At 50.8% G+C, this 16,203-nt stretch overlaps 1 protein-coding gene across 1 annotated transcript; it reads right to left on the bottom strand.

Moving 5' to 3' along the window:
* Positions 1–1,905: 1,905 nt before the first annotated feature.
* Positions 1,906–15,895, bottom strand: LPXN (leupaxin). Its single transcript, XM_077820774.1, has 9 exons — positions 15,767–15,895; positions 15,213–15,367; positions 14,806–14,861; positions 12,723–12,825; positions 11,938–12,120; positions 11,417–11,590; positions 11,185–11,266; positions 2,995–3,143; positions 1,906–2,639 (listed from the first exon to the last, which is right to left on the bottom strand). The coding sequence occupies exons 1-9, from the start codon at positions 15,777–15,779 to the stop codon at positions 2,373–2,375; spliced, it is 1,182 nt and encodes a 393-aa protein (XP_077676900.1). The 5' UTR covers positions 15,780–15,895; the 3' UTR covers positions 1,906–2,372.
* Between the last annotated feature and the right edge of the window lie 308 nt (positions 15,896–16,203).

Genomic DNA, 16,203 nt, shown 5'->3' with positions numbered 1-16,203 from the left:
CTCCATCATGGTCACCTCTGCTGATGAGCTCTGCATGGTCACCTGCAGCTTGCCACGCTGGCCAAACAGGAAATGAGATTCAAAAATTCGCGGTTGTTTTCTTGTCTACCTGGCCAGTGCATCTGAGTTGAGAGTGCTGTCCAGAGCGGTCACAATGGAGCACTCTGGGATAGCTCCCGGAGGCCAATACTGTCGAATTGTGTCCGCAGTACCCCAAATTCGAGCCGGCAAGGCCGATTTAAGCGCTAATCCACTTGTCGGGGTGGAGTAAGGAAATCGATTTTAAGAGCCCTTTAAGTCGAAATAAAGGACTTCATTGTGTGGACAGGTGCAGGTTTACATCGATTTAATGCTGCTAAATTCGACCTAAAGTCCTAGTGTAAACCAGGGCATAGAGGATTAGGGTTGGAAGAGACCTCAGGAGGTCATCTAGTCCAACCCCTCCTTGCTCAAAGCAGGACCTAAGCAGGACTTCATCTCCCATGATGCACCATGGCAACGCAACTGCTAGGATGCAACCACCTCCCCTCACCAAGAGGGGAGATTGTGGAGATCTTGGGAGATGTAAGTCCAACCAGGAGTCCAGTCTGTAGAAGAGGATGGGAGCAGGAGATACCCTGAACTACAGATTCCATGAGACACCGTGGCTTCACTGGGAGCAGGACGAGGTGCTCAGTTGGTGCTGGAGTCAAGCGTTAACCTCTCCAAAGAGGGAAAGACAATGATGGAAGAAGCTGACGGACCCTGTTTACTGTTTATTTTGGTAGGTGGATGTTTTGTTTTAATATCCCCAAAAAAGCTCACATGCAAACCATACCTCTGTCTTTCCCTGTGAGGAGAACATTATAACACCATTCTATAAAGCCCTGGGTGGTCTCATCTGATTATTGTGTGCAGCACTGGGCAACCCATCTCCAGAAGGATGTTGCCAAACTAGAGGGATTCAGAGAAGGGTGACAAGAATGGTCAAGGGTCTGGAAACAATCTCTTAGGAAGGGAGACTGAAAAGATGGGGATTGTTACTTTAATGAGGAGCCAGGTAAGAGGGGACTGGATGGAACTGTATAAAATAATCAATGGTTTGGAGAAGGTAGATTGGGAGTTTCTATTCTTCCTGTCTCCTAACACAAGAACAAAGGGACAGTCAGTGAAACTGAAAAGTGGGAAATTCAAAAGGGAAATACTTTTTCATACAATGCGGAATTAGACTGTGGAACTCACTGCCATAGGAAGTCATTGATACCAAGAACGTAATTAGATTAAAAAAGGGAGTGGATATTTACACAGATAACAAGAATATCCAGAGTTAGACTAATTCATGATTACAAAAATATTGTGGAACACATTGGTTTAAGCTGATCTCTGACTATTAGAGACCAGAATGAAACCTGCTTTGAGCAGGGGATTGGACTAGATGACCTCCTGAGGTCTCTGCCAACCCTAATTTCTATGATTCTAATGCAAGGGGAAGATTATCCCATAGCTTCTACTGCAGGGTTCTTACACTTTCCTTTGCAGCATCTAGTACTGCCAATGTTGGAGACAGGAGACTGGGCTAGATGGATGTGGGAGTCTGATCAGGTTGGGCCGTTTCTAGAGGAGCCCAAAATGGAAATGTGTATGTGATGGCTCGGGAACAGAAAATAAAGAAGGATTTTGCTAATGAAAGGGACATGTCAGCTGCTGGATGGACCCAAGCCTTTACATGTAGCAATGAGCTCGTTCTATGTTAACCTGCTCCCCCAAAACTGAAAGGTTCTATCCCACCTCTTGACCCCACTGTGTTTGTTCTTTATCCTTATTGTTCTCCTCTGAGGTGAAATCCAGGGATGCCGCTTCGGAAGTCTCAGAATCAATCCCTCCCCTCCCCCCACATCCCTGTCCAAACCTATATGCAGAACCAACCACAGAGAATACTAAGATGTTTATTTCTGGGCAGCGCCCTCATCCAGTTACATTTACCATGAGTATAGCTCAAAGGTGAGAACAGAGGAGCAGGTGAAATCGTGCACTGGAGGGGAGAGAAGCAGAGCACAGCCTGAAGGAGCAGAACGTCCAGGAAGGGATGATCAAGGGGCAGGGGCAGGTTCCTGGGAAGGAGACCGCAGTGGCTGTCACTGGGGAGGGAACCCCGCTCTCTCCAAACATATTGGGCCAGACCTTCAGCTAATATTTACCAGAAAGGACATCAATGGAGTGCTATTGATTTAAACAGTCAGTGGTTCAGGCCCATTGAAGGAGGCTGCTCTTTGTTGACTCTGGCCTGTGGTCCCTCTCCCTGTATCTCAGCCTCTGGCTAAGGATGCCAGAGGGGGCTGTCCCACAGAGCCAGTTTTGGTACTTAGCCCCCTCCCCTTGGGCCAGCGCAGAAGTCACACAAAGAGCTTGCCGTAGCAGGCGTGGCAGTAGGCTTTGTCACCATGGTCCCGGAAGGTGCCCTTCTGCAGCTGGCTAAGGCAGAAGGCGCAGATGAAGTGCTCGGGGTGGAACCGGTGCCCCATGGCACTGATGCAGCGCCCGGTGATGGGCTTCCCACAGCCGTGACACACCGAGCCCTGGCGCTGGTGGAAGTGAAGCTCGCAGTAGGGGCGGCCGTCTAGCTCAAAGAAGGAGCCGGTGGTGAAGCTGCTGAAACAGTCCTAAGGGAGGGGGAAGGAGCATTGAGACCTCATCCCTAACTAAGCACCTTGCCAACCTGCATATGGTGTTCTGCCCCTCACCCATCTGGCCCCCATATGGGCCCTGCTCCCTTGCCCATCCAGCCATATGGGACCCAGTCCCGTCACCTATCTAGCCCCTGGCCCCTCTACCCTGGTGCTTCACCCAGCCATCCCCGATAAGGGAGCTGGAATCACACTCAGCTGCTATAGAGGTTCTTAGTGCTCTATAGGGAAGAACCTCCTGACCCTCACCTGGCCATGCCCTGCATCACCTTCCTGAAGATTAAAGCCCAGGTGTCCCTCCAGCCCCCTGCATGGGACTCCGCACACTCACCCCACACACAAAGCACTCGGGGTGCCAGACGCCCTGGAGCGCGGACAGGTAGTTATCCATCACAGGCCGCTCACAGGCTCTGCATTTAGGAGAGAACATGGCCAGGAAGTCCTTCTGGCAGTACGGCTTCCCATTCTTCTCATGGAAACCTGCAGAGGCAAGCAGGGAGAAGACATCCATGAAGTGCACCTGAATCCCAATGGGAGGACACAGAGAGGGACCCTTCCTGCCAAGCTCCAAACCTACCCCAGGGAGCCGGAGAACGTACCTGAGTTACACTGCCCACTCTGATTCATGCTGGGCCTGGACAACAAACACTGTGCACGGATATTCCTCTTTAAGATGCAAATTTCTCACAGCCACACTCCTGCTTTCCTTCTCATTTGCTCCCCCTGTGGCCAAACTTGGGAATTACAGGGAGAAATTCTCACTAGTCCCCAGGGCCCAGATTTTCAAAGGCATTTAGACATTGTTGTCTTCAGTGTTGTGATGACTAACTGATTAGGAGCCTAAATGCCTTTTGAAAATGAGATTTTAGTTCCTAAATCAGTTAGGCATTGCACACTATGGGGCTAATATGAGGGGGAAAGGAGTCCAGGAAAGCTGGCTGTATTTTAAAGAAGCCTTATTGAGGGTGCAGGAACAAACCATCCTGATGTGCAGAAAGAATAGCAAATATGGCAGGCAATGAGCCTGGCTTAACAGTGAAATCTTTGGTGAGCTTAAACACAAAAAGGAAGCACACAAGAAGTGAAACTTGGGCAGATGACTATGGAGGAGTATAAAAATATTGCTTGAGCATGCAGGGGTGAAATCAGGAAGGCCAAAACACAACTGGAGTTGCAGCTAGCAAGGGATGTGAAGCGTAACAAGAAGGGTTTCTACAGGTATGTTAGCAACAAGAAAAAGGTCAGGGAAAGTGTGGTACCCTTAATGAATGGGGGAGGCAACCTAGTGACAGATGATGTGGAAAAAGCTGAAGTACTCAATGTTTTTTTTGCCTCTGTTTTCACAGACAAGGTCAGCTCCCACACTGCTGTCCTGGGCAACACACTGTGGGGAGGAGGTGAGCAGCCCTCAGTGGTGAAAGAACAGGTTAAGGACTATTTAGAAAATCTGGACATGCACAAGTCCATGGGTCCAGATATAATGCATTCACGGGTGCCGAGGGAATTGGCCGATATGATTGCAGAGCCATTGGTCATTATATTTGAAAACTTGTGGTGATCGGGTGAGGTGCCGGATGATTGGAAAAAGGCAAATATAGTGCCCATCTTTAAAAAAGGGAAGAAGGAGAATCCAGGGAACTACAGACTGGTCAGCCTCACCTCAGTCCCTAGAAAAATCATGGAGCAGATCCTCAAGGAATCCATTTTGAACCACTTGGAGGAGAGGAAGGTGATCAGGAACAGTCAACATGGATTCACCAAGGGCAAGTCATGCCTGATCAACCTGATTCCCTTCTATGATGAGATAACTGGCTCTGTGGATATGGGGAAAACAGTGGACGTGATATATCTTGACTTTAGCAAAGCTTTTGTTACGGTCTCCCACAGTATTCTTGTCAGCAAGTTAAAGTATGGATTGGATGAATGGACTATAAGGTGGATAGATTGTCGGGCTCAACAGGTAGTCATCAACGGCTCAATGTCTAGTTGGCAGCCGGTATCAAGCGGAGTGCCCCAGGGGTCAGTCGTGGGGCCAGTTTTGTTCAACATCTTTATTAATGATCTGGATGATGAGATGGATTGCACCCCCAGCAAGCTCACAGATGACACTAAGCTGGAGGGATAGGTAGATATGCTGGAGGGTAGGGATAGGATCCAGAGTGACCTAGACAAATTGGACGATTGGGCCAAAAGAAATCTGTTGAGGTTCAACAAGGACAAGTGCAGAGGACTGCACTTAGGACGGAAGAATCCCATGCACCGCTACAGGCTGGGGACCGACTGGCTAAGCAGCAGTTCTGCAGAAAAGGGCCTGGGGATTACAGTGGACAAGAAGCTGGATATGAGTCAGCAGTGTGCCCTTGTTGCCAAGAAGGCAAACGGCATATTGGGCTGCATTAGTAGGAACATTGCAGCAGATCGAGGGAAGTGATTATTCCCCTCTATTCGGCACTGGTGAGGTCACATCTGGAGTATTGTGTCCAGTTTTGTGCCCCCACTACAGAAGGGATGGGGACAAATTGGAGAGAGTCCAGTGGAGGGCAACCAAAATGATTAGGGGGCTGGGGCACATGACTTACGAGGAGAGGCTGAGGGAACTGGGGTTATTTAGTCTGCAGAAGAGAAGAGTGAGGGGGGATTTGATAGCAGCCTTCAACTATCTGAAGGGGGGTTCCAAAGAGGATGGAGCTCAGCTGTTCTCAGTGGCGGCAGATGCCAGAACAAGGAGCAATGGTCTCAAGTTGCAGTGGGGGAGGTTTAGGTTGAATATTAGGAAACCTATTTCACTAGGACGGTGGTGAAGCACTGGAATGGGTTCCCTAGGGAGGTGGTGGAATATCCATCCTTCGAGGTTTTTAAGGCCCGCCTTAACAAAGCCTTGGCTGGGATGATTTAGTTGGTGTTGGTCCTTCTTTGAGCAGGGGGCAGGGCTGGCCTTACCATGAGGCGAACTGAGGTGGCTGCCTCAGGTGCCAGACTGTGGCGGGGAGGGGAGGGTGCCACTAGGACCCCGAGTGTAGAAAATTGTGTCTGCTGCTGGTGCATGTGTATTCTCTCTGCTCTAGATGCACAGAGATGGTGGAGTGCTGTGCTGGAGGAAGGAGGGCACTAGAGGCATAACAGGCAGGCAAGAGAGAAGGTGAGAGGGAACAACAGAAAGCAGCAGGAGCTGCAGAGAGAGAGAGAGGAGAAGGAGCCTCTTATGTATCTCTTTAGCACCCCCAGGAACCTGGACTGATTAACACCAGCTTCTCAGGGAGTTTCCTGTTTCCTGCTGCTTCCCTGAACCCACTTGAGGAGAACAGGCAGTCAACTGAAGTAGCAGGAGCCAGTTAGGCCCTTAAGACTTTCCTCACTTTCCTCACTCAGGCCCTGCTTATTTGTCCCCTTCAATTGAGTGTTGAGAGCCACTATAGTTGGCACAGAACAGCAGTCATGAGTGAAAGAAGAAAACGCCCCTCTGGGGCAGCATTCAGAAAAATAAAGCAAGCAAAGGAAGCTTTTCTATCTAAGCAGGAAGGAGCTCTCCTGAGATACATAGACACAAACGTTCACGGTGAGCCTTCCGGCCCCAGTGAGGATGTGAGTGGTGAGGAGATGCCTGATCTTCCAGTTAGTCAGAGTGCAGGTGACCTGGCAGCTACTGCAGCATCCATATCTCCATCTCAAATGGATGTAACCATTCACATTCCTGAAGAAAAGTGTAGATCAGAGAAGAGTGTGGAGGAGGTGCAAGAAACAGCTGCTGCTGAGTTTAGTTTCTTAAGTTTAGATGATCCAGGACAGTGGACCCACTTGAGCAGTAGCCTGAGGGACTTCCTTGTACTGCATGGGCCACAGCAAGTGAAAAACTTCATGTTCCCCAAAGACAATGAAAATAGAAGTTTCCATCCAACACATTACTGGCGTGAAATCCCCAATGGTGACAAAGTGGAGGGGCCATGGCTTATGTACTCAAAACCCCAGAATGCTGCATGCTGTTTTTGTTGCAAACTCTTCCAGTCTAATGTTCCAGCCACATTGGGTTCTATAGGAACAAAGGACTGGAAAAATCTGGCTAGAAATCTGGCATGCCATGAGAAGGCAGCAAATCACCAGAGAGCATTCCATAGGTGGAAAGAGCTTGTGATGAGACTAAGGTTAAAGGCCACCATATATGATCAGCATCAAGAGAAGATTGCATCAGCGTCTCTTTACTGGCAAAATGTTCTGAAAAGGCTCATTGCCATTGTGAGAATGCTTGCTACCAAAAACCTAGCACTGCGTGGCACTTCAGATCAGCTGTAGGTGCCAAACAATGGAAACGTCCTTAAAATTGTGGAGCTGATGGCTGAGTTTGATGCTGTACTCCCGGAGCATCTAAGAAGAGTCACCACCCAAGAAATGTACACACACCACTACCTTGAAAAAACAATTCAAAATGAGATCATACAGTTACTGGCAACAAAAGTCAAACAGAAGATTATGGCAGATCTGAAGTCAGCAAGATATTACTCTGTTATTCTGGACTGCACACCTTACATCAGCCATACGGAACAATTTACTTTAATGGTGCGTTTTGTAACAACAACAGAACCTAGTGAAAACGTCCCTACAATGGTGACTGTCAGAGAGCATTCTCTAGAATTTATTTACATTGATGATACTACAAGATCTGGTATGACAGGGAATTGCGATAGCTGAGAGGTCCGGGCTATGATAATGGTGCCAATATGAGAGGAAAGAACAGAGGAGTGCAGACACAGATCCGAGAGTTAAACCCTCGAACTTTTTTTGTCCCATGCAGTTCTCATTCATTGAACTTGGTGGTCAGTGGTGCAGCATCAGTTTCTAGTGAGGCTGCTGAATTTTTTACTGTAATTCAAAGCATCTATGTATTTTTCTCTGCATCAACTCATCGATGGCAAATTTTGAAGCAACGTCTGGGAACATCCTCTCTGACACTGAAACCACTGAGTGCCACATGATGGGAAAGTTGAGTGGAGGCGATAAAGCCTATCAAACACCAAATTGGGAAGATAGATGACGCCATAGTTGCCATTATGGAGGCTAATGCTATGACAGGAACTGTTTGTGGGAGAACGGTGGCAGAGGGGAATGGAATCACCAGAAACACACATAATTCCAAATTTGTGTGTGGCTTAGTGTTGTGGCATGACATACTGTTTAAAATAAATGTTGTAAGCAAGAAACTCCAAGGTGTTGACCTTGATATATCTGGAGCAATGGAACAACTGGACAAAGCAAAGTCATACCTACAGTCCTACCAGTCAGATGAGGGATTTCAAAATGTTCTGAAGAGTGCACAGAAGTTGGCAGAGGAACTTCACACTGAAGCTATTTTCCCACCCATTCAAGAATACAACAGTCACCAAAGAAGACGACATTTTGATTATGAGGCATGGGATAATCCCATAAGAGACCCCAAACAACAATTCCAAGTTGAATTCTTTAACCAGGTGCTAGATTGTGCAATACAGTCAGTTGAAGAACGTTTCATGCAGCTCAAGGAACACAGTAGTATATTTGGGATATTGTATGATATTCCAAAACTCCTCACTATACCTGAAGAAGACCTACACCAGCAATACAGGGCACTAGACAGAGTTGACACATGATGACATGCGTGATATTGATGCAAGTGATTTAGGTGATGACCTGAAAGCCCTTTCAATATACATTTCAGCAGGATCAACTCCAAAGGCTGTTCTGGAATATATGTGCACAAATAAGATGACCAACCTCTTTCCAAATACTTTTGTTGCTCTGCACATACTTCTAACACTTCCTGTAACAGTTGCCAGTGAAGAACTTCTTAAAGTTAATAAAAACACATCTACGCTCCACAATGACACAGGAGAGGCTGGTCGGCCTTGCAACCATCTCAATAGAGCACGAGCTGGCCCAGACTGTGGACCTTCAGGAAGCAGTTCAAATCTTTGCAACCAAGAAGGCACGGAAAGCACCACTTTGATTATTCAAACAGATAAAAATGCCAGTGTTTACTATGCAGACAAGAAAAGTTACATTTGCTGTTCAGGCATTTGAAAGTTAAGTGTTACTTAAAATTTTTGAACAAGGCATTTTAAGTTATTAGTTCTCCTTTATTGGGGTAGGTAGCAGAGCAGTACCATGAGAGGAGTAGAACAGGAAGAAGGCAGAACTGAGACTTTTCAAAGTTTTGGCCCAAGCGAGGAGGTATGGGGGCATCATTTGAGCTCCCCGCCACAGGTGCCAAAATGTTGTGGGCCAGCCCTGGCAGGGGGTTGGACTAGATGACCTCCTGAGGCCTCTTCCAACCCTGATCTTCTAGGATTCCATGAACACTGAGCACAGCAATGCCTGAAATACCTTTAAAAATCTGAGCCCATGGGATGTTGCTTTATGACTTTTCCTGTCGTTGCTGAGAACTCTCTCAGAGAATTGCCCTGTCTTGCAGAGGAAGGCTGGGTTTGTGCTTACAGCCTTGCACTGGGCCCTCAGATTTGGATCCAGTGCCCAGCTCTGTCACAGACTCGCTGTGTGACCTTGACATGTCACTTCTCTACGGACCTGAGTTACCCTTCTATAAAATGAAGATAACGAACCTTCCATTCTCCCAACCTTTGTCTTGTCTACTTAGCCAAGAAGCTCTTTAGGGCCAGGACTTTCTCTCACTGTGTCTGTGCAGTGCCCAATGCAGTGGGACCCTGATCTCAGCTGGGGCAGGGCCTGTCTCTTGCTGTGTGTCTGGGCAGTTCCTGGCATGATAGGGCCCTGATCTCAGCTGGGGCAGGGCCTGTCTCTCGCTGTGTCTGGGCAGTGCCTGGCACGATGGGACCCTGGTCTCAGCTGGGGCAGGGCCTGTCTCTCGCTGTGTGTCTGTGCAGTGCCCGATGCAATGGGACCCTGATCTCAGCTGGGGCAGGGCCTGTCTCTCACTGTGTGTCTGGGCAGTTCCTGGCATGATGGGGCCCTGATCTCAGCTGGGGCAGGGCCTGTCTCTCGCTGTGTCTGGGCAGTTCCTGGCATGATGGGGCCCTGATCTCAGCTGGGGCAGGGCCTGTTTCTTGCTGTGTCTGGGCAGCGCCTGGCACGATGGGGCCCTGATCTCAGCTGGAATCTCTAGGTGTTACCATAATAATAAATAATAGTAAAGGCAGAAGGTGGATTCCTAGAACAAACCAGACATCCCTAAAAGCAGGAATTCAAATTCAACCCAGCAGTCAAGGAGCTGAGTTAGACAATCTCGTGACAACAGAGTGTGCTACAAGAGATGGGTGCAGAACTGGCTGCCACCTGTAGGGACTGAGCTGGGATAAGACAAGATCACTGTGCCAGGAATAGTATTGGGATCATGGAAGAGGTCCGAGTTAGCATCATGGCCCCACTGTACTGGGCATCATACAATACTATGCACAGTCTCTGCTCCGGTGAATAAGCAGCCTATCGCTAGCCAAACTCCTCAAACTTAGCACTAACAAGAAGTCACTGATGTGGGGAGAGAGGCCCCCAGAGAACAAAGACAGGATGCAGGAGGGGACAAAGAAAGAACAGGCCCCAAGAGGGGCTGGGGCCTGAACTCATCAGTTAAACTTTCCACAACACTGCTATAATTAGCAGCGTGGGAATGAGCGAGTGGGAATGAGCGAGGCCCTCAGCACCGGCTCTCTCTCAGGTGTCAATTACTGAGCAGGGCTGGCGAGAACACAGCCGCTGAGTGCCTGCCTAGAAAACCAATCCCCTGGCAGGAATGGAGTGTTTTTGCTCTGGCTGCCTGGGGAAATTAATGAGCACCTACCATGGGCAGCCCAGCAAGCAAGCAATTAACACACACGCACACTGCACAGGGACAGGATGGGGCCTTAAAGGGGAACTGATGGCAAAATGCATAGATGGACAATTGCTGCTACTGTGGGGATTTTGTGCCACTGTCTGGGCTGTGAGCAAGTGGTCACCGGGGTTGTTACAGGTGCCGCTGTGCCACCATGACACAGTTAAACACTGTCTGTGTGACAACTATAGGAAATAGTAACCAGCACTCCACACTGGTGCTAACGGCCGGAGCTCTGGCCCCAAAGTCTGTATCCCTTAGGGCCTCAGAGGGAGGGAATCTATTCATATGACTGAGCACTTTAGCAGTGAGTGCCCAGCGAAATGACTGCTCCCTTCCAGAATTGTCCCTGATCTGTGCACCTGACAGAATCACAACTCACGACTGGAGGCCCAGGGTTGGAATAGCAGGAGGGTGGGGAACCCAAGTAAGGAATATGGGGAACTGGCAGAGGTGTAGGGGGAAGCCCAGAGCTAAGATAGTAGGCAGCTGCAGTCAGGATTCAGGGGCATGGGCAGAGCGGAGGCAGGGGTGAGAGGGAGTTGAGGGCGGGGATAACAGGGGCCTGCAGGTTGGAATTGAGGGGGGGGAGCTTTTGGGGAGAGGCCAGGGCTGGAATAGCAGCGGGACTGTGGGTCAAGACAGAGGCCTAGATCCCCGTGGAATCCCAACTTTCTACGTATGGCAGGAGAAGAGCAGGGGACGCACCATCATTGCTGAACACCTTCCCACAGTGAGCACAGAAGAAGTGCTCCGGGTGCCAAGTCTTGTCCATGGCCGTCAGAACTTTCTGCAAAGAGAACGAAGTGACTGGGGTGTGCACTATCGGCAAAGAGCTACGAGAGGAGAGGGGCAAGGAAAAGCAGCCTCCTGGTTAATCCAACCAGGAACCTTCCCTGGCAGGAGTTAGAACCAGGAGGGCAGAGTCAGCTCTATTTACCTCCAGGATGGGCCCGGCACAGTAGGCACAGCGGGGGGAGAAGAGCTGGTGATAATCCTCCTGGCAGTACGCCAGGCCGCCTCGCTCGTAGAAAGCACTGGAGCCCATCTCCTGTCCGCATTGGGTACAGGTGAAGTGCTCGGGATGCCACGTCTTTCCCAGAGCAGTGATCATCTAGAGACAGGACAAAACCCAGGAAGTCTTTGCCCAGAGAATCTCCGCCACTGAGCCCATTGGTACATGGGGGACCCAGCAGTTTGGGGAAGCCATGATAGGAATAGGGACCCTCGCATGGTCCTAGAGATGGTGGCTGAGACAGCAGGAGACTCAGCTGTTATAGGACTTTTTGGGGAGAAAGAGATCCCCTCACCTAAAGGAGGGACTGGGGGAAACATACTGTCTGACCAAGCAGATCTTATAGCTCTGAGCAATCAAGAGTGGAAGGAGCCAACCCTGGTGAGACCGAGGGGCACGCATATAGACTGACAGACAGCTGCAGGGTCCACGCCATCCCCTCTCACCTTTCCAGCGATGGGTTTGCGGCAGGAAGCACAGTTGCCCTTAGGCACGGCCGTGATGCCGAGGTCCTGCAGCTCTTGCGTCAGGTCCCCCAGCATGCTCTCAAGAGTGCTGCCGGGACTTGGCCCCACTGCTGATGGCCCCCTGGCACGTTCCGGTTCTACAGCAGAACCCGCCGCTGAGATCTGCCAGAAAGGAGGAGACCACGCCGTGAGAATGTTTGGCTTCGTGTTCCCGCCAGGGGCTTGGCCCTACAGCTTCCCCCTTTCTCCCTCACCTAGGGAGCTCTTTCTACTGCACCAACAGAAGAACGCCAGGCTTTGCCATTGCCGGCTGGAACGTGGGACAGGGGCAGTTCCAGGTTGCCAATGGCACCAATGGTGCCATGGTGCTGGGCCCACACTCAGAAGGGGCCCCAGCGCCTAGACCATGGCCCTGCTCCCCCACTCCACCTGCGTGCCATCCCGAGGCCCTGTCCCCACTTGGCCTCTTCCCCACCGCAGGCCCCGCCCGCCACTCATTCCTCTCCACCCCCTCCCGCCCTGTGCACGTGGTGGGCGGAGCCTCAGGGGATGAGTCTTGAGTGGGGGTGTGGTCTCAGGGCAGAGCGAGGGGCAGAATGGGAGGGTGGGCCATGGCCCAGCAGTGCTGGGCTCACAGAAGTTTAATCCAGCCGTGGGCAGGGGCCATTCCCAAGGAAGAGCCCAAGGCCTGCATCTCAACTGAAGCTTTGCAAAGTGGTGCCCCTGGTTCTTCTGGAGGAGGGGGTTGCGTTGCCAGGACTCACCTTGGACTGCATCTGGCCCAAATGGGATAAAAGCTCATCCAGCTGCTGAGCAGCCGTCGGGGGGGGAGGGGAAAGAAGCGACAGCTGCGGAGTTGGAACCTCACTGCGGGTAGAAGAGAGACGTCCGTGTCAAAGAGAGTAGGTCACTGCTTCAACCCCACCATGAGCCCCCTTTACCCAGCTCCCAGCAGCCAGACCCGCCCTGCCACCACCAGAACACAGGAACACCAAAGCGTTCACTGGAAGCATGGTGCTCACCCCAGTGAGCATGGAAGTAGAGCAGGGTGTGAGGGTCACCCCTAGAGAAGGGAAACAAGCGCATCTCCCCATCATCAGTTATCGTCTGATCCCCAGAGCAGATGCTGGGTGTTCCTGTTCAGGAACAGAATTAAGATAAACTGAATTAAGGGCACTTTAATTCTGAATGAGACGATCCACACAGGGGTTTAATGAGGTTTAACTAACCCACTTTAAAAGGTCATTTAGATGAGCTTTCCTAAGTGTCCCCACGTAGACAGCACTAAATACAGTCAGGGACTTGTGAGTGGAGGGCAGGGCAGGTGGGGATGTGTCTGGGGAGGGAGCTGTGGAGTTTAGGGAAGGTTTCCCCCAATAGCCAGTCAGTGAGCAACGGCCCACTGAACTAGTGGCAGGGAGGCAGGGGTGGAGCCAGATCTGGGTGTTTGGAGGGGGAGGAGTATAACCAGCAACTACTGGAGGACGAAGGAGAGGAAAGGATTAGTAACTGGAGAGAGGGTCAGTGGAGAGGTTCGGGGGTATTCTACCCAGGTACCACCCCCTTAGCCAAGCCATTCCTACACACCCAGGTACCTTCCCCTTAGCCAAGCCACACCCACACACCCAGGTACCATCCCCTTAGCCAAGCCACACCCACACACCCAGGTACCATCCCCTTAGCCAAGCCACACCCACATACCCAGGTACCACCCCCTTAGCCAAGACACTCCCACACACCCAGCTGCCCTTCCTTTAGCCAAACCATGCCCACACACCCAGGTACCAATCCCTTATCCAAGCGACTCCCACACACCCAGATACCATCCCCTTACCAATCCAGAGACCATCCCTTTGCCCAACCAGGCCTACAGACTCCCCAGCCACCACCCCCTTAACCAAACCCCTCTCACACCCTAAGTACCACCCACAGACTTCCAGTAACTGGATATTTCTTGTACAACGATCAGCAATGACGTAAAGAACAATATGACATTTAAATCATTATTAAGCTCCCGATTCAACTGTTTTAATCAAAGATTGTAAGGCCTTCAAGCTAGAGGCCTTTTTGCCATGTGTATAGCAGTTAGCGCAATGAGGCGATCCTGATTGAAACCTCTGCTACCCCAATACAAATATATAATTAACCCACTAGTACAGCTCCCTCCTAGCCCACCCTGTGCCACACTTCACACCAGGGAGCCGAGGACACTTGGGCACACAGGGGAGCCGAGGAGACTTGGGCACACAGGCACCAACTGGTAGCTTGGTGCAGTTTTGCTGCTCTGTGGTCACTACTACCAGTCCACTGGTTGTAAGCAGAGGTTGTGGATTCTCTCCACCTCCTGTGGGGGGTGTTAAGTCTGTTGATTTGCATACTGGCAGATCCACAGGTAACTCCTCTGCACCACCGTGTCACCAACCCCCTTCTCCACGCTGGCAGTTCTGCCATGTTTAGGCCTTTCTATGCCCTGGGATGGGGCATTATTTCCATGCCCTGGGATGGGGCATTATTCATTATTTATTATTACCCACTGCCTGTCTGCAGCCTCAGCCCTGAATTGGGTCCTGTTCAGACTGAGATGGGCGCAACCAGAAGGGTTGGAAACTTCTTTTTGACCCATGCTTAGACCCTGCAGAAACTGACGAGACCACCAGAGAAAGGCTGGTATGGGCAGTACCACCTCAAACCGGCTCTGTCCTGCCGTGGTGGGGGATCAGGGTAGGTTAATTTTTCATTAAGCATCATGGGGGAGCAGGCATTTATAGGAAGCAGTGCTGAGGAGATACAGATGGGTGTACTGGAAGGATCAATAAAACAGCTTTCCCTCCCCGGTACAGCATTTACCTGTAGACATTTTTGTCATCTGATTCCTGGAGCCAAGTACTTAATGCAGGCTGTACCTGGAAACAGAAAGAGCAAGGGATATACAAAGAAAGCAGCCCATTTCCTTATACCCAGTCCAGTTGTACTGTATTTCCAGATCCTGCCTTACTGTGAACATGGCTAATTAAGGAGAATTAGTGGTTAATTGATCATCTGGAAATCCCTTCTCCACTCTCGGCATTCTCCTAAATTATAGTCAGGAGGGGCTGGATGGGCCTGTAACATCTCTAGGGCACAGATGTAACTGTCTGCATGGGACAACCTTCATGTGCTGAGTTCTGCAGGGTCTCAACCTCCCTGTTGTAGAGGATGGATTTCTGCCGGGTACCTTGTGTGTAGGCAGCCCCAACAGGCACTGAAGGGAATACCTTATGGGTCCCTGAGGTGACTAGTTTCTCGTTCTGGACAGCGTCTGTCTCAGGCACTGCTGCGGCTTGTCTCTGCTCACTGGAGCCGTGTGTCAGAAGGGAGTAGTTCCCTTTGGGCTCCTTAGAGCTTTCTTCCAGTTCTGCCAGCAAAGCATCTGAACAAGAAAACCAGTTAGAGACAAACAATATAAACTGCGCCTGCCACACAGGACACACAACACTCCCCCCAGTGCTCTCTCCCCACACCAGCACCGGGGCCCCAACCTGCCACAGAAGGGGTGCCCCTCCCCTGGCCCCAACTCAGTCTGTGGCCTGGAGCAGCTGTGGCCTGAGCAGCCCAGCCCCAGGCACGGCTGGCCTGCTCCGGCCACACCTGGGTCTGGGCCGCTCCGGGGTCAGGCCGTGCTGTGCCACCCCGGCCGCGCCTAGGGCCGGGCCGCTCTGGCTGCGACAGATCCAGGGCTGGACTAGGTGGTGTCAGCATCAAACCCAATTTGGGGGCCTAACTCAAGAGTCCACTCCTTGCTCTTCCATTGGAAGGGGGGTTCACTTACCCAAGTCATCCATTGCACTAAGTCCTCTCTCCCCTTTGCTCCAAGGAGGAGAGCCAAGATGTATGGGGTGGCAGGATCACAGGGGAAATGAGCGAGGCAATGAGCGAGAGGCTCCTGCAGACTCTTTCAGTTCCTCTCTTCAGCTGCACTTCCTCTCTTCAGAGGCCGGGGACTTTTTTCGTGAGTCACATGTTTCAACTAAAGCATAATGAACCCAAATCACTGAGAAGGGAAAGCAGGGAGGACTGGCCCAGGTAGAGTCTTACAGATGTACCACAAAGGTGATGTGGCTGCTTTCTTCCATGTGATCAGGGCACTCTGCTGACCCTATATCCAGGAGAGCAATTGTACACAGTGACACTATCTCTGAACCCATTCTGGTGGGAGTTAATGGGTGAAAAACTCCTCATGGCTGTTGAAAGCCAGCAAAGATCCAT

This window comes from Eretmochelys imbricata, chromosome 6 (genome assembly GCF_965152235.1).
Source record: "Eretmochelys imbricata isolate rEreImb1 chromosome 6, rEreImb1.hap1, whole genome shotgun sequence".
Taxonomy (NCBI): Eukaryota; Metazoa; Chordata; order Testudines; family Cheloniidae; genus Eretmochelys; species Eretmochelys imbricata.
This window is presented reverse-complemented; position numbering and strand designations above follow the sequence as displayed.

What these genes read in the sequence shown, in the direction of transcription:
- LPXN (XM_077820774.1), bottom strand. An exon ending in TCACCTCAGGGACCCATAAG is followed by an intron (nt 14,862 to 15,212) that starts GTATTCCCTTCA and finishes TTCTGTTTCCAG; the next exon opens with GTACAGCCTGCATTAAGTAC. An exon ending in GCAAACCCATCGCTGGAAAG is followed by an intron (nt 11,591 to 11,937) that starts GTGAGAGGGGAT and finishes TCCTGTCTCTAG; the next exon opens with ATGATCACTGCTCTGGGAAA.